The sequence below is a fragment of the Telmatherina bonti genome (assembly GCF_933228915.1).
Source record: "Telmatherina bonti genome assembly, chromosome: 16".
NCBI lineage: Eukaryota > Metazoa > Chordata > Actinopteri > Atheriniformes > Telmatherinidae > Telmatherina > Telmatherina bonti.
Genome location: NC_136614.1, coordinates 7,682,792 through 7,701,375, shown reverse-complemented (window position 1 = coordinate 7,701,375; position 18,584 = coordinate 7,682,792). Strand labels below are relative to the sequence as shown.

General features: G+C 42.0%; 1 protein-coding gene across 8 annotated transcripts in view; it reads right to left on the bottom strand.

Annotated features, from left to right (window-relative positions):
• The window catches only part of vta1 (vesicle (multivesicular body) trafficking 1), a 71,883-nt gene extending 56,071 nt beyond the window's left edge, over window positions 1-15,812 (bottom strand). For 4 of the 8 annotated variants that reach the window (XM_079255579.1, XM_079255580.1, XM_079255581.1 and 1 more), the window contains exons 1-3: window positions 15,662-15,812; window positions 9,625-9,719; window positions 7,552-7,593 (exon numbers count right to left, since the gene is read on the bottom strand). In XM_079255579.1, the coding sequence (XP_079111705.1) occupies window positions 7,552-7,593; window positions 9,625-9,719; window positions 15,662-15,752 (228 nt within the window). In that variant the 5' untranslated portion in view covers window positions 15,753-15,812. Of the gene's footprint in view, window positions 1-2,316; window positions 2,401-7,551; window positions 7,594-9,624; window positions 9,720-15,661 lie in introns of those variants that run through there. The other 4 variants (XM_079255582.1, XM_079255583.1, XM_079255586.1 and 1 more) reach the window with 2 other exon arrangements.
• Window positions 15,813-18,584: the final 2,772 nt, after the last annotated feature.

Genomic DNA, 18,584 nt, shown 5'->3' with positions numbered 1-18,584 from the left:
TCATGTGACTTACCGATGCTCAGCGGGATCTAAGCATAGGCGAGGTCATGTGACTTACCGATGCTCAGTGGGATCTTAGCATAGACGCGACAAGGTCATGTGACTTACCGATGCTCAGTGGGATCTAAGCATAGACGCGACAAGGTCATGTGACTTACCGATGCTCAGTGGGATCTAAGCATAGACGCGACAAGGTCATGTGACTTACCGATGCTCAGTGGGATCTAAGCATAGACGCGACAAGGTCACGTGACTTACCGATGCTCAGCGGGATCTAAGCATAGATGCGACACGGTCATGTGACTTACCGATGCTCAGCGGGATCTAAGCATAGATGCGACACGGTCATGTGACTTACCGATGCTCAGTGGGATCTTAGCATAGACGAGGTCATGTGACTTACCGATGCTCAGCGGGATCTAAGCATAGACGCGACACGGTCATGTGACTTACCGATGCTCAGCGGGATCTAAGCATAGACGCGACACTAAAAGGTTTCATGTCGTTTCCATTCAAAGTTAGCTTCTCTCACTGACATTTGTAAAATCATACTCGTAATAGGCCTATATCTGGTCACTTGATGATAAAAATATCGTCCTCCACGTATAGATCCACGTATATCCACGTATATCCACCTACGACGGAGGCTCCAGATGACTTGGCTTCTGAAATGACATAGGATCTTCGGTTTGTTCAGCTTATTTTCCCTTCCATTCCATTTCCCTTTGTTTTGTTGATCTGTAGCTGTGTTCCCATTGCACCTGGAATTGCTTAAAAACTAAATATTGCAGTAAAAACCGCCAATGGAAAAGCTTACATTCCGAAAAAAGTCTCAAATATTGCTAAAAGGTTTTTACGCTCTCATCAGGTGGTTTTTCAGACCTTTTGATATAATACATCGCAAAAGTCTAATAGAAACATTTTTTTTTCGCATTTATGTGTCCCCGGATGCGATGTGGGTGGGTCATGTGACCATGTTATTTCCGATAAAGACGGCGCGGTGTGGAACAGAGAATTTCAGCGTTTTAGAAAATAAAATGACGAAGGAAAGGTTTGGAAAGTCGTTATAAATTCTCTCCAGAAAACTCAAAAATAACACCACGGGGTTACCTTGCATAATTCTCGAAAATGTTGCGAGACGAACAACATTTTATGAGAACTGAGGCTTATTCTCTAAACACTGTTCAACGGAAACAGCTGCAAATCGCAATTAATGTTTAACTAAACTTACAAATATTGCATTCATGATACCTATATATGTAGATATATGGAAATGCAGCTTGTGCTGTTCTAATAATCTTGCATGGTGAGAAAACTACAGGAGTTATTTGATCATTCAACACGTTAAAATCACTGGCAAAGTCAAGTTTTTTCTACATATCAGCAAACTGAGGGCCATAGTCTCCCTGGCTGACCTGGAGGTACTTCACCATTGGCTAATGATCCAGGTGCTACGATCCAATATTAAACAATTATCAGGTTTTTCACGCATTTATTTACCCTACTGAGGTTTTTTTCTTCAGTCTGTGGCTACATTTAAACTACTTGTTACTCCATTCAGTATCCATTCATTTAAGTAACCAAACAAATGTAAATGTTTAAGAGGAAATATAAATAAATCCAACATGTCATGCATTTCTTCATATTGTCTTTGCTTCTTATGGAAACGTATTTTAGCATAAGCTCGTCTAAGCTGGGCTGGAACATGTTTGCAGAATTATTATATCGGATTTAGTTTTAAACGTCTTGTGTCTGGGGTAAGTCATTTCCAGGTCTTTTATGTTCTCATGTCCATAAAAAGCTAAATGTTTCCAGACGTCGCCTTCAGACCTGATGAGGAAATCTCACGCTCAGTATTAGTAGCTGCAACGCTAGTAGCTAGCTTCCTGACATCCCAGTTTGTTCACCATTTCCATGGTGGTCTCACTTCTGTTTGCCTACACGGGATTCAAGCTGACTGGGTTTCAGCTGGGGGCCATTTAACCAACCCACTTGGGCACCCTGTGCCCACTAAGCCCACCTACATCCCTCATGGGGCCCATACCCCCCACATGGGCTTTGCATATGGGGCCCATGTAACGGAAACCCCATGGGACCAGTTCAGGCCCAGTCCGTACCAGCACAGCCCATATTTAACCCTTATGGGCCCCACATGGACATGCTGGCTGGGAGTTTCTATCAGTTTCGTCCTCCAGCCCAGAAAGACAGAAGAATCAGTCAGTGGAAACATGTGATCAGTGAAATTAATCCACATCCTTCTGAATTCAAGTCAAGAGAAAAAAAAAAAAAACATTCCTATCACGTTGAAAGTTTCACCTCATGGGAACCCGTCCTCGCCTCAGTGGGCTCCATGCAGTGGGCTCGATTCATGCCACCCTCCACTCTAAACACCATACTCTCTGTCTCCATTACAGCGTCCAGCAGGGCTTCAGGTTTCTTGTAAAAGCAGTAAAGAAAACAGACTGGTTCCCTCCAGTAGGTGGACCCGACCGGCCTGAATAGATACACTGTTCATCCACTAAATCACTGTGTGCAGCAGCAGAGGAACATAAAACCCCCGAGTGCAGGACGGCAGGAGGACAACTGGTCCGGGAATAGAAAGAATCTGGGATCAAAGACAACTTGGAAGTAAGTTTCCACCTGATGGTGGAAATAACACCATCAGCTGCGCTGCATCACGTTGAAAGACGGGCAACGTGACGAAGCAAAGCCTCGCTCACACCAAACTAGAGGATTCAGATTATTAATCTGCAAAAACTTTAGACATTTATCATTATTCAGGAATTCTTACCAAAATCCTCATTTCATGGTTAAGTGGAACTAACCAAATGTTGACCCCTGAACATCTGAATTTATTTACAATTAAATCAAAATTGAAAGTAAATGCAGGAAGAGGAAAACCAGGACAAAACTGGATTAAGAGAAAATAGTCACTGATGCCAGAATTCATACAGCTCAGATTGTGAAAAAAAATGGTTCGGGGAACAGGAGACACCGTTTTCACCAGAGTCCAGACCTGAACCACATGGAGGATCTTTGGCGTGTACAGGAGGAGGCTTTGTGATGTGTTGGTGTAAAAGCCTTGATAAGGGCAGAACTGCTTACAGACACCAGCTTTCCTTGGCTCCTGCATGTACTAACAGAGGCAAGGAAGCCGTGTGCCTTGTTTCACAGCTCACCAGTCCCAAAGCCCCCCTGCTGGCGCACCTAGTAGCTGTTTTAACTCAGAACACATAAAACTTAGATAAACCCTTCAAATAAAACTTCTACTGAACACCGGAGTAAAAATGAGGACTGATAAAGTCATTCAATGTTCCACTGATGTTTTCAAAACATACAGTCCTTCACGTTCAGACTCTCACGCCATCAATACAAGATCATTTAGAAAAATTAATTCCGCTATGGATGGAAATGGACCCTTTTTAAAACTTAAGAAGCTTATTTTATTTTTATTTTTTGTTGTAATCAATATTTGTTCTTTTGAAAGTCCTTTTTTTAGTTCACAATAAAAAAAATAAAAAATAAATAAATAAATGCAGTGACTTCAGAAACTCTGTTAGAATCACAGCTTCTTTTGGACTTGCAGAATATTTTAATGTCATTTTATCTTTACGCCAACAACAGGGCTGAAACTAACGATTATTTTAATAGTTGACTAATCTGTAAATAATTATTCGATTAGTCCTGATTATTTCTGTCCCGCCCACCATCTGTGCTTCCAGTTGACGCAGCTCTTTTTACTGGTTCCAGTATGTTTACCCCTCTTTCTCCATCTGCATCATATGAACGTCCCCCTGATTCCCAGTCAGTCCCAACATAATGTCCTTTAGTAAGTTAAAACAACGAACCAGTTGAATATTAAATTTAAGCTTAACGGCTTACCACTAACATTCAAACTTAGCAATAGTGTCATATCCAAGCTGTACAGAATTTGTCTTAAAAGGAAAACAAAAAAATATTTTAACATCTTAATTTTGGTAGAATTGCATTGAAATGATTGTTTACATCTAGAAAAAAACTGTTTTGTAGGTAAACAAGGGCCGGAATCCTTTAAAACATTCCTGAATCCAAACAGTGATCTGGATCACCACCAAAATTAAATCCCTTCTTCCTTTTTCACATTTCCAACAACTCCTGGACATTTCATGAAAATCTGTCCATAACTTTCTGAGTTATCTTGAACACAAACAGATAAACGGCGGTAAAAACAGAACAGAGGTAACAACAGCACATCGCTACTCGCTAATGCTAACTTAGCCATCTGGAACGCTGGAAACCATGACTCCGGCTGCTTTCCTTCCAGATGATCACACATGACTGTCGTGCTGCCGTGGTACGCCAACTCTGCGTGGCAGACGACACATTTTACCTGTTTGACACTTTGTTTAGCGGGAAATATCCCCAAACTTTGGAAATAAGTTTCAGTTTCTTCTTCGTTGTTTAAACAAAGACACTGCAGGACAACACTGCCCCCAGCACTTCCTGTGGTGCTTTGTGTCGTTTGCTTGGTGTTTAGAGTTCTTCTACTGTCTGAAAAGCCGTGGTTGGTAAACGGGGTTAAGTTGCCTGGAGCAGCGTTTTATTAGCAAAGCCGTTACGGCGTTTATAACGCGACGCGTTGACGATGAAATTTAACGTAGATGAATTTTCATTGTCGACTTTGTCAACTAATCGTTGCAGCCTTAGCCAACAATAGTCCAAAGAAATGCAACTTGACCAAACTAAAAGACGATGTTTAGCATTCTGTGACGTATAGCGGCTCACATCTTCACACCAGAAGAAGAAAAATGGTTTGGATGAGCGGACCGACCCTCCTGATGGAGCTACGCTACGTCCATGGTGTCCAGAGTTCCACCAACGTCTCAAGTTGTCCAGATGCTGACGGATGTTCTTCACCACGGCGTCGAAGCTCACTGGTTCACCGCTTTGTTTACAGTTTATGCTCCTCTGATTGGTCAGTTGGTGATTTTTAACAGTAATGCATCAATTCAGACAAGTTTGACATCAGATGTACTTTATTTTTGTGATTGTTGTCTTCCAGCAAGCTCAGGTCATCCCGCTGCTGACGAAACCCACACTGGACCCAGTCCGGGTTGGAAACTGGTCTCACAGGTGCCGTTCTTATCAGAACTACCGGAGCGTGTCGTCTTGAGGCAGGTCTCCCAGTTCCTCCATGATAACAACGAGTTAGATCCACATCAGTCTGGTTTCAGGCAGGACCACTCCACTGGAACTGGTCTCCTGTCTGTTACTGGTTTCCTACGACTTACCAGATCCACTGGTCAGAAACTGGGAAGTGGATCGTGATATACAACTTGCCCATCCTACTTTTTGGGATCCTTCCATTGGGGTACCAATCTAACCGATCAGACCCAGAGAGGTGGAGCCTGACACAACACAATCCTTTGATTGGTTGAAACAATGTCACTTCCCTGGCTTGAAGCAGGAATGAGCTCCTCGTTTAGAGAAACAAAATTTCTTTTAGTTGATCAAATCTCCATTTAAAATCTCATTACAAAGCGCTGTTCCGAGGAAATCCGTACTTTCTTTGGATGCCTTGGAGGAAGTTATGGCTGTTTGTATTATATGGGTATTTTAATATTACTTCAATATTTTCAAAAGCATGGATGCGACCATGGAGGTGCTTAACCAGGCAGTGTAGGGAAACAGTCTGCGGCTGGTCCATAAGACGTTACCTCAGGGTGAACTGTTAAAGCTGATATTAAGACCTCAGCAAGCTGTGTCCAGTTGTAAAACAGGAGGATGGAAAGTGGAAAAGGGACTTGTTGATCTTTCGTTAAAGATTTGAACGAGTGATGACTGAGTAGGAAAGACGATGAGGAAGCAGTAACAGGCCATCGCTGCAGGTTCTGTAAAGCATCCAGCTGAAGCTGAACTGGTTGAAATGTTGGGAACCAGTAGCTGCATGTTGCAGCTTCTGATTAATGGCTGGTGGATTTTCCGTCCTGCTTCATGAAAAACTGAATCCTAAATAAATGATTTTCCTCCATCCCGATGAGAGCTAACCCTCAGAGGTTTGAGCCGGGTTTGACTTTGGAAAATAGAATTAATGAGTCCATCGTGCATCGGATACACGAGCCGGCTCACCGGGGAGAGCGCGGCTGTGGTTTGTTGACTCGTTCGCTCAGTAATGAGTCGCAGCTACAGCCAGACGTTTAGAATGGAGAGGAGGGCAAAGACTCAAGGTGTCCCCACGAAGAACACGTAGGTGCATGTGAGATGTGTGAGATGTGTGTGTGTGAGGAGGTGAGTATGATCAGGCGTGTGCTCTTGAACACTGATGTTTGGTTATTGATGGTTTTATATGTGTTTATATTTGTGTTTATTGTTTAAAGCGCTTTGAGCTGCGTATGTATGAAAAGAGTAGTATAAATAAAGTTTGATTGATGAAGTTTGAATCTGATGAAAGTTTAGCGAGGATCTGGTTCAGATCCAGACCTCCTCCGTCTCCATCGAGCCATCGAAGACCTGACGCACTGCTGAACTTTATTTTACAGGAAGGATTTACTGAAGTTTTCGGAAAATAAATCTCTGAGACGTTTTTCCTTTAAAATAAAACCGAAGAACTGAATATTTATTTTCCAGTTAAGATTTCTTTTCAGGGGAAAAAGTGGAGCATTGAAGATATTGTGATGGTGCTTCTGTTTTCAGTTTAAGTGACCTTCATTAGAAACATTTCGTCCTTCTTAAATTAAAATTTTCTCTCAATTTTTTTCTTTTAATTCTAATTAGATTTTTAATATGGAGATGGTGAATGTTGGGTCAAAAAGATGATACGGAGAGAATGCTTTGCGTTTTAAGGATATCAAATCAAACTTCCCTTTATTTGTCACATAAACTTCATACATGATGAGCAGTGAAATGCTTTGAAATGCTTAATTTTACATATTTTAATTTTAATCAGGGAATCTGGTCCAGTTTTTTCATACTTAGGTAAGTAAGTATGTGGCCGTCCTCATGCTTCCAGGCATCTTTTACGTTGCCATGGTTGTTAAGTCAGTCCACTAGGGGGCAGTGCTGAGCTCAGAGTTCACTTTCATGTTTTTTACCACTGCAATGTTGTTTACAACTCTCCCTAAACACCAGAAGAAGAAGAATGGTTTGGATGAGCGGACCGACCCTCCTGATGGAGCTACGCTACGTCCACGGTGTCCAGAGTTCCACCAACGTCTCAAGTTGTCCAGATGCTGACGGATGTTCTTCACCACGGCGTCGAAGCTCACTGGTTCACCGCTTTGTTTACAGTTTATGCTCCTCTGATTGGTCAGTTGGTGATTTTTAACAGTAATGCATCAATTCAGACAAGTTTTACATCAGATGTACTTTATTTTTGGTTAATTTTTATATTTATACTTCATATATTGCAGCCTGTGATTGGACTTTACATGTTTGAATATTGTTTATTATTATATGAACAGTAGTTAATGTGTATTTCCTCTGTTTGTACTCGAAGGTTTTTCACCTGATAGACGGAAAAGGAGAGTTCAACCTGCTGAAGTCTAAATGACAAGAGAGAGGAAAAGGAAATACCTGTCTGGAGATGTCGCTCTTCCTTTCAGGTTTGGAGGAAATCTGTGAGATGTGGAAACATCTGCTCAGATTCAGAGTAGGATAAAGGTTTTTAGGATGTTTACTGAACATCAGGAATACACAGATGTACAGATCAAAGCAGTGGGTGTGTGTTTCCTGCTGGGAAACACATCTTGACTCATTAACAGCTATGAGGATTGTGTAAAACCCGACTCAGGAGGAACCAGTACAGTGTGTGTGCATGTGTGTTTTAAACAGAAGTGGAGATTCCTGGTCCAGAAAGTAACAATCCTGTCAGCTGTTCCGACCAGTCACCAAACGAGCTGAATTTAATGAGCAGAGTTTATTTGCCAGGTAAAGGAGCCTGTTAGTGAAAACACCTGTTCTAAATGTACAGGTAGATCCAAAAACATGGCAGGACTTCTACTTTCTGGACCAGGAATTGCCACCTCTGGTTTGAAAAGGTTCTGAGTGATCAATGAAGGTCAAATATTGCTGCAGGGCTTGTGGGACTCCTCCTCACTCCTCTCATCTGCTCTACAGTGAGCTGTAATCGGTTTAATCTCTGGTTCTCAAATGGCGATACACATCCTATCAGTAGCTCACAGGCTCCCTCTGGTGGTGGTTAAGAAAATGATTTATATCCATTTACAGGTTCAACTAATTTACCCAAGAAAACTAGTAGTAACTTGAAAAATTAGCTATAATAATAACTAGAAAATAACACAGAGCGCAGACCATTGTCATTTCCATCCTTTTAGCAATTTAGTGATAAACATACTGAAAATGGCTCCATCTCACAAAGAGAAAGAATCGTCCACAACATCCCCGGATCCAAATACTGATCCAGATCTCTCCCATCACTGTATGGGGTCTACATTGGACCAAGACCCATTTTTCATATAAAATGCAGCAACCCTGCAGTGAAATAGGAGGGAATGGCCAACTGATGCTGTTTGCATACAGACGTCGCCACCTGTTGGCAGCTATTTGGACCCACTGCTCATCAGCAAAGTGCTGTTAGTTATCCGGGACAGTTTTTTTTTTTTTTTTTTTTTTTTTTTCTTTGGTTATTCCCCTGAACACTATTCAACTGAAAAGCAAAGTCTTATATTTCACTAAATTATAACTAAAACATTTGTATTTACTGATACTTTTCAGTTTTTTGAGCAAATATTGTGAATTTAGACTTTCCTTTCTTGGGGGCTGTAAATATATTGAAGGACAGCATGTCAGTGGGCAGAGACTTTGTAGAAGACGTAAACACACCGTGTGCTGGTATGCATGCTGGGATAGAAGCATGCCAAGCTAGCTTTGGGAGTGAAGGTTTGTTTCCAGAAGACCGGAGATACAACTGAGACTTTTTTGTCTCTTCGGTGTCAACTGGTCAGCTCAAGAGCTGCAACTCAGAGTACCCAGACGGCACTTTAACTCATCGCAAGACTTCTGGACCACTGCTTTTTGGACAAACCAGACCAAAGTGCACAAGTTATGTCAGGATGCACAAAAATCCCAAACAGGTCAAGTCAGCATAACCGCCCCACAGTAATGGTTGGATGTGATGGTGGAGAGACCTGGACACCTTACAGACATGTGGTGGACCATAAACACCTCTGAATAGTAAAGTATTCTCGAGTCAAACACAAGTCCATCTCCACACATAGCTGCAGATCTACAACAGAACCAAAGTGTAGACCTGATCCAGTCAGAGTCCAGACCTGAAAAGCTGCGTTGCAACTATAAAAAACAGAATCTTATAGAAGGAAGAGAAACAGCCAAATGAAACAAAGAATCTAGTAACATATGGGACTTCACACAGTTCTCTATATTTCTACATTCAGAAGAGACTCCGTGCACGGCGGCTGCAGGGGTATTTTGGGATTCTGAGTGAATTTCACCAGCTGCCTCCTCCTGAGTGTTAAGTACGTCTGAATCCCCTCATAAAGAACTGATCCTCCTCTGAAGTGCATGTAATAAAAAGACTTACCTGTTCTTTACCACACCATTGTCCCTGACCACCCCCCCTTCCCTCCTCTGCAACATGACTTCAACACGGTGAGGAACAGAACTTACCGACTCCAGCTGGTCCATGAGTTTCACCAGGAACTTTCGGCACTCGGGTGTTTTACTGTCCAGCTTCATGCCGGTCTGCATGGCGTAGAGACGACCTGCAGGACAGGACAGGCATCAATAAAGTCCAGACCTTCACTCAGCTTCATGAATTTTTCACTGCATGTTCTGCTCTGCAGCCGACCTGAGCTGGAACGCAACTGATCACAGAGAAGGGACTACAACTCCCACAATCCCTCGATGGTGAATTAATTCTTCCCTCTACATCGTGTAAAAGTTGTAAAACTGCAGACCAGAGCCAGAAGACCCAGTTAACTTTCAGGTCTACCATGTGATACGTTTCTACCTCAGGTTTAGTGTTTAAATCTCAGCAGAGCATCACCTGAACAACCACCAGAGCTTCCTCCTGGTTCCCATCACATCACAGAGAAGCTGGAGATGCTTTAACAAGCATTTTATATCTTCAGCCTCTTTATTTAAGTCCCTTCATCCTAACAATCATAATACCTGGTCCAGCTCCTGATCGTGTCAGCGATCAGCTAAAACAATCTTTAATTCAGCAATATGAGGATGTCCAACCTTCACTGGTTTTAGGAAAACAGGATGACAGCAGCATGTATTTAATGATTTTATTCATTCTATTGACGCGTAGAAAAGCAGTGAGACCGCAGACCTGCAGCCAGCAGTCCAGGTTCTGGTCCTACGTAAATATGGATCCCCGATCGGATTCCAGATCCATCGACAATGAATCCACAGCGTCTCGGCTACATGGTGGTGATTGTTGTCTTCCAGCAAGCTCAGGTCATCCCGCTGCTGACGAAACCCACACTGGACCCAGTCCGGGTTGGAAACTGGTCTCACAGGTGCCGTTCTTATCAGAACTACCGGAGCGTGTCGTCTTGAGGCAGGTCTCCCAGTTCCTCCATGATAACAACGAGTTAGATCCACATCAGTCTGGTTTCAGGCAGGACCACTCCACTGGAACTGGTCTCCTGTCTGTTACTGGTTTCCTACGACTTACCAGATCCACTGGTCAGAAACTGGGAAGTGGATCGTGATATACAACTTGCCCATCCTACTTTTTGGGATCCTTCCATTGGGGTACCAATCTAACCGATCAGACCCAGAGAGGTGGAGCCTGACACAACACAATCCTTTGATTGGTTGAAACAATGTCACTTCCCTGGCTTGAAGCAGGAATGAGCTCCTCGTTTAGAGAAACAAAATTTCTTTTAGTTGATCAAATCTCCATTTAAAATCTCATTACAAAGCGCTGTTCCGAGGAAATCCGTACTTTCTTTGGATGCCTTGGAGGAAGTTATGGCTGTTTGTATTATATGGGTATTTTAATATTACTTCAATATTTTCAAAAGCATGGATGCGACCATGGAGGTGCTTAACCAGGCAGTGTAGTCTGCAGTCTGAATCAGCCACCCCAACTGTCAACAAGTCACAAGGACATCCTTTGTGTTGGACAGCCAAACTCAATGGTCATCAATGGAGGGTCCTTCTCCATGTCTGAACCCTCTGCCGGTCCGTAGAGGTCTGTTGGTCTGAATTCCACCAACAACTTCTTCATTTAATCAGATTCTTTCATCTGCAGCAGGGTCATTGATCAGCTTCTGAAAAGGCTGTTTTAAAAATATACTTACATGCATCGTGAGTTTCTTTTGAATGACTCATCTTTATTAATGTCCAACATGTATTTAAAAACTGCTGCAAGAAGTGATTTGGATTTTTCAGGCTGTTATTTAGAGACGTTGCTTCGCATATCTGCCAATCCTGCACATAATACAGTGAGAAAATCTTCTACCAGATGTGTTTTCCCTGCTTCCTTTTCTACTTAATATCAGTCAGCTCTGCAAAACGAGAAGGTTCAGATGCAGCAGTAGCATTTCCCAGTACACCGTGGTACAACCCAGTAAAACCATTCAAATATTTATACTAGATTGGTTTGTATTCAGTAAATAAACCAAATCCACTAGCAGCTTATTAAAATATCTGACATAATACGAGATCATCACAAAGACAGTAACGCATGTGAACCTGCGGACACGACACGACGTCTAACAGGCTGATCTTTTCTGGAATAAAATCAGGCTCCTGTAGTGAAAAGCTTAGAAACAAAAAATCTACTCATTATTAGAGTCTACTGCAGAAAAACCAAAAACCATGCAGTAAAACTCTGCATTAAAAATAATAACAGGCTGAAATTAAATAAATACGTTTATATTATGAATAGATAATATATCTGAATGTTAAAATAAAAAAACATTTAAACCATTTCTTTCTTCGATAAGAAAGTTTGCTGTCGGGTGTTCGGTTGCTAGATGCTGATGATCATGTTAGCTAAACTTTACAACTGTTTCATACAAACTATTTGTTAAAGGTTTGTTGTTTAAAAGAAATAAAATCATTTTCAGGATAACGTTACAACATAAACTTTGTCCAGAATGGTTTATGTTCCTGAGCCTGATATTCTGCACATGTTGAGTGTGTTTATATAAATCTCCCAGACGTGTAAAACGCGTGTGCTTTACAACACGTGTCCTCCAGTTTGCTATCAAAACTCAAATATTCAGATAACGTTTGTGATGAAGCTGCATGCTGTGGAAAAAGCCCACAAAAATATTTTCATGATTATTTTTTATAAACATTGAGGCCCAGAAGCTTCTGAGCAGGAATCATGGACATACGCAGTCATTTCAGGCGGAAAAAGAATCATTTTAAGGCTCTGAACCTGGAAACGATGCAAAACTCAGCTCCTGTCTGACGCCTGCAACTCCTTCATGCTGACACATCTTCTGCAGAAGCAGAGAACAACCAGCATGTTCACACCAACGTCTGGGAACGTGGCTCAGAGTCCACATACACGGTGCTGCTGACCTCCAGTGGACTGGTTAGGTCACTGGTCCAGCACACACACACTGGCTGCACCCCCTACCATGCAGGACTCTGATTGGACCAGCAGCTGCATGTGCAACAAGCCAAACCGAGTCAAGACCGCATGGAGGTCTGTCCATCATCTAATATGATCGTCTGAAATAAGGATTGTCTCTGTATGCCGGTGCAAAGAGCTGACTACTACTACTACTCCATTACAGCCTTTACACACCAACACCACCTTAAATTAACTCATGAAACACTCAAAAATGGAAAAAAAAAAAAAAAAAAAAAAAAAACACCTTTAAAAAAAGCAGCAAAATTTAAATGGAATTCATCAAAAGTTCATTAAAATTCCCACCAGGACGTCACGGCCGTGAGGATGGCACAAGCAGACCGATCTACGGACTGGTTTTCCAATCTGACACATATTAAACGTGATCATTATTATTACTGCCTCTTTGTGTCCCATATGCTGTGTCCTGCAGCCAATCAGGGATCGGCACAGAGCCATGGTGCATCTGATTGGCACCTGTGACTCCCGTCCTGTCCATGAGACAGACGTGCAGATCTCTGAGCTTCCATTGTCTCTACGGTTAACTCTGCTGGTGTCTCCTCATGGAGCAAACAGCTTTATTGTGGCGCCGCCGCCGCGGCGAGCCATCGAGGCTTTTCCACCATCCTGCTTTCCTTTGATCATGTGATGCGTTCCTGCTCATTCACAGGTTAATCGCCATGTGACGGGTGAATTCTGACACGGCGAAATGTCCCTACGTTCCCTCAGCATGCAGCTGGTCTGACGCCAGCATCTGATCCCGCAGGTTATTCCATATCTGTGTGTGTGCATCTGCTTTAAAGTAGCTACGCCAACGTCAGCCAGCTGGGTCAGACGCAGCGTCCTGCTGCTCCGAGGCCAAACGGCTCTATTTTTATCAGTCACCTCAGATACCTCGCCAGACTCCTGCAGGAGCGACACAACTGTGGGAGGCTCCCACTGAAATCGAGACCACGGTTTCATGTCCAACTTTAAGCTAAATCTGTCAGAGGCAGCAGCATGTGTGCTGCTTATTTCACCTCCATCTCACACAACCCCGTGTTTTAGATCTGAATCCGTCTGTTGTGGTGCCGTAAATCCATCAAAGAATCCACGAAGCCCTCCTTTATCTTGTTTCTGTCTTACTTTAAGGGTCCCGGCTTTAATTCTGTTTCACATTTCTCTGCTGTGCAAAGTTAAACGATACTAACTGCAGTACCGCCGCTGACCTCTAGGCGTTAGCTTCCAACGTGAAGTCCAGCGTCAGCTCCTCTACGCTCTCCATTCCTACGAGTCACGTCAGTTTCTGCTTAGATCGGCTCGTTCTGACAAGAGGACCTCCTGATGTCCGTCTCTCTTCAGATGCGAGAGCAACATTAAATAACGTTTCAATCGAGAGATCGGCAATAGGACGTAAACCTCATATCCAGATTCAGCTCATCTTATATCCCCATAACATATAAACTGTGTAATGTTGTGTCAGCCATCAGTTATGTGTCAGATGTTGCTAGGCAACAGCAGCAGTGATCTCCTTCCATCTGGGGGAACTATGGACGTATGACGTTCCACAAGTAAATACCTGCTGAAGCTTATCGTGGCGTAAACGATATGAAACAAGACATTTTCGATGTCCAGAGGATATATATCGTCACATCTGCCATCCCTTCCTGGGAACCACATGTGCAAAGAGTTTGTTTTTTTTTAGCACATTTTCATGTGATCCACTAGCAGACATGTGAATCTCTTGTGGCACACGTGAATTACATGTGAATTGCTTGTGTTCGACGTGTTGCCGCGGGAAACAATTATGAAGAACATAAAAACAACATCACCCGCAATTCAAATAAGATCCACATGTGAAGTTTGTGAATCACATGAAGAATTTCTAATTCTTCATTCACATACTTCAAAGTGTGTAGTCGACGTAGCCTACGCCGTCTGCACAGTGGGCTCACCGTCGGTGAAATGTAACAGCCTCCCTACTGCACGAGAATTACCCATAGTGCTCCAGTCTCCCGTTGCCTAGCAACTGCATTGATTATCAGCTTAATATGACAGTTGTTCCTGAAGCAGCGCCACGTTGTATTCTCACATCAGCACTCAAAGCAAAAATCATCCAGAAGTTGTTCTGTGGTCTGACCAATCAGAAGCTGAGTTTCTGCTTGACGCTCTGCATCTTCCAGACTGGAGCTCCATCAGCGTGAAACTTTCTGCGACGCCACACAACGACTAACAAGTAGCGTAAAGACAGGGCTGCAGATTCAGCTGCTGCTGCAACATGTTCAGTCTGAAGTAGAGGGGTTGAGTATTTATGGGTTCTGTTGGCTTCTACTGGGTTCTGTTGGGTTCTGCTGGGTTCTACAGGGTGGTGGTAAGCAGAGGGTTCAGTCTTTATGGGTTCTGTTTGGTTCTGCTGGGTTCTGTTGGCTTCTACTGGGTTCTGTTGGGTTTACGGGGTGTGGTAAGCAGAGGGTTCAGTCTTTATGGGTTCTGCTTGGTTCTGCTGGGTTCTACGGGGTGCTGGTAAGCAGAGGGTTCAGTCTATGGGTTCTGTTGGGTTCTGCTGGGTTCTTTTGGGTTCTACTGTATCACAGCTTCCTAGGATCAGCTTCACATCTTATTTAGGGTTTTCTTTCAGTGAATATTCAGCTTCCTATCCGCTGAATCAATTGAAATAGTTTTGTGATGTAACGCGGGTCCTGTGTTTCTTCATTCCTGTCATCTGACGTCTCAGACCTGATGACGTCAGTCAGAAGCTTAACTTCCGGTCTGGTCGCCAGGTGAGATCACCTGGATCAGGTTAGATTTGACTAAATCCTGCCAGAACACATAGTTCCGGTTTGTTTTTGGTTGTTTTGCTGAAAGTAACTTTAATCCTGAGACTCTCACAGCTACGTGATGCTACGGAAGTGTTAGCCTGCTCGTGAAGTTTGAGCTCGCGCAGCTCTTATTGCTGATCAATGACATCAGCTACTCATCAGGTCTCAGACAGACGTGATATCTGAGGTATTTCTGTCTAAAACATGAGACTTTTAACAAAGCTGGAAGCTAAGCTAACGCTAGGTAAACAAAGCCGGGATGCTAGCCGCTAACATTAGCCAGCGAACCCACACACACACTTACAGTAGTAAGTCACGACCGGGTCCCGCTTCTCGTGCTCCTGCGCGGTCCGCAGGTGGTGCTGGACGGGTCTGAGCGGAACCGGTAGCGCCATCACTGTGATCCAAACTCATCAATGGAAGAAGTGTTGTTGTTTGAGAACTGCTCCGCTCACTTCCGCGTTTGTAACCAATCGGAACGGTCGCCAGGAGGAGCTTGATGACGTAGGCAGCCCGTTCAGAGGGCCCGGCACGCGGAGGAATGCAACACCTCGGCGGGGTGTGGCGCCTTTTGTTAACGGCGGGGTGTTATGTCGAAAAGTGTTCCCTCACAGATCAAGGGTCGGTTTTAATCTCAGGTAGAGCCTCAATACGTTTCTTTTCCTTTTTATTTTTATTTATTTAGTTTTTTTTTTAAATAAATGATGAAATGCACGACAGGGGATACATTATAAATGGAATAAACTAAGATAAATAAAATAACTCAAGTCTTTTGTTGGCAAAAATACAGTTTTAGCTTCATGGAAGTGTTTTCCAAGTGGAAAAATACATTAAAGAGGTGCAATGTCAAATTTAAGGAAATAAAAAAAAATTGAAAAGATGGACAGTCAGCAAAATCTGCATTGTTATTAAGTTACTTTATACTGAAAACAACTTTTTAGTCACAAGCTCGGAGCTTAAAACACTTTTAGCTCAGGTTAAAGAAAAATCGAGGCATGAAATTTCTAAATTTAAGATTTATTGGAATTTAATAAAATAGTTCAACATTATCAATCCAGTTCAAAGGATCCTATAATAATGTGATTTATACATTTTCAAGGTACAGCCAATAAATAAGAAATTGAACAAAGTTAACATTTAGATGAAGTTAACATGACACAACTGTGACTTCATACTGTAGATGGTAAAATTGTCTAATGTGGTTTAATAAATTTAAATTTGAAAGTCCATTAAACAAAGATGAAGATTTCATGTTCAGTTTGACATGTTTTATAACTACAATCAGCAAGCAGAAAACAGTTTGAACAGTTCTGCAATGGTAAAATAATCTATAATCCTCTGGCTGAAGCTGCTCTGGTGTTACACTGTTTGCTCCTCATACGTGTCCCTAGCTGAAAGAGTGACTTGCCATGCACATGCTTTGAACTTGTTTATCTGCTTAATTAATATTAATTGGAATAAGTATCAAAAGGTATAAAATAAAATAGCAAGAGCAGTGTGTGTATACATATATATACACACACACCACACTGCTCAAAAAAATAAAGAGAACACTAAAGTAACATGTTGTAGATCTGAATGAATTAAATATTTTTATTAAATACTGTTGAACCCTCGAAGGAGATGTAACTGCAAAACATTCCCTCTCGAGTTCCTCTCTTTGATCTTTTCTTCGACCGGTGAGACTCCGGTCGAGGGGTTTCTCTTTTAATATTTTTTTTTATAACCAGTGAGAATCTGGTTATGAGGTTCTCATTTAATATTTTGTATAACCAGTGAGATACTGGTTATTTAATTTCTCATATTATATTTTATAACCAGTGAAAATCTGGTTATGAGGTTCGAACTCTCTAGAACTATCCCTAAGATTAGTTCTTTTTAATATCCAATAAGAAACAACTGCTGACGTTAGTTTCCCACCAGTTATTTTATATAATATTACTAGACCCTAGTGAGAAACTGTTACTGAAGCTAATTTCGCACTAGAGTTATATTTAATCATCCTAGACCCTAATAGGAAACTGTTATTGAAGCTAATTTCTTACGAGAGTTGTTTTCATAAAACCCCTTCAGAGAATATTGCCGAAGCCTATCTCTTACTCGATGGGGGGTGGGGGGGCAGACTCTCACCCTGACACCCCGGGGATAGTCTCTCACACTGATCCCCTACAAAAAGGTCCCAACTATTAGCCTAACTAAACGGTTCTCTGTACCCTCTGAGCTTAGTCTAGTTTTTCGCTGCCAGGGGTCGGAAGGTTATAAGAACAGCATAATAGTTGAAGACCTTCTGCCTCTGCTGGCGTCTGGATAAAGGGGCTTACCTGAAGAGTTTGAGGACTCCTTCACGCTTTCTTGTCCTTAAGCTGGAAGAATGAAGAAGCTAAGTTTTTGTTGGGAGGTTAAGGTTATAACTTAACTCTTACCCCTTTTATTGAAGTTTTTTCATGTTATAACAATGAGCGTAATACAAAGAAAGAATAAAAAAGAAAACTCCCCTTAGGTTTTAACCCATACTAAATTTTGTTCAATTTTTCTGTAAGGAAATATCTTCCTCATTCAGAGAAAGATGTTAAAATGTTATATTTCTTTATTGAGAATTGTCTCCATAGAGGAACAAACCAAGTGTAGGATATGTCTCAGATGAGAATATTTTTTTGTTAAAGTCTATTCTTCCTTTTAAGGAAAAACTGGCAGGTCTAAATGTCAAAAGAGTTTTTTTTTAAATTCTTTTCTATACTATTATATCTTCCTTTTCAGAAAAAATGCTCTTTCTCTCCAGAAAGAACCACCTTTTCTGCAGGACTAAATCCCAAGAGAGTATTTTTTTGCTAAAATTCTATCTTCCTTTTCAGAAAGACCGTTCTTTCCGTCTGGAAAGAACTATCTTTTCTGCAGGGCTAAAATCTCCAAAGAGTTACAGATCCCACACAATGATAAGTTCTCCACGGTCGTTTCCAATTCGGTCCAATTTCTTCCAAGTGACGCCGCAGCGAAGCTGCAAAGCCGTCGATCCGTCTTTGTCCACAGTTTTTATATTAAACTTTAAACTCCATAGAGTTATAGAACACACATACATTTCTCATTTACTGTAATACAAATTATTACACACAAAACTACTAGCCCCCTCCTTCAAGAGGCCTGCATTTTCCCGAATGGGAGGGGGAACAGTTACACAAAGGAACTCTGTTTTAATGAGCTAAGAAGTCTTCCGTTTCAGGTGGTTCAGG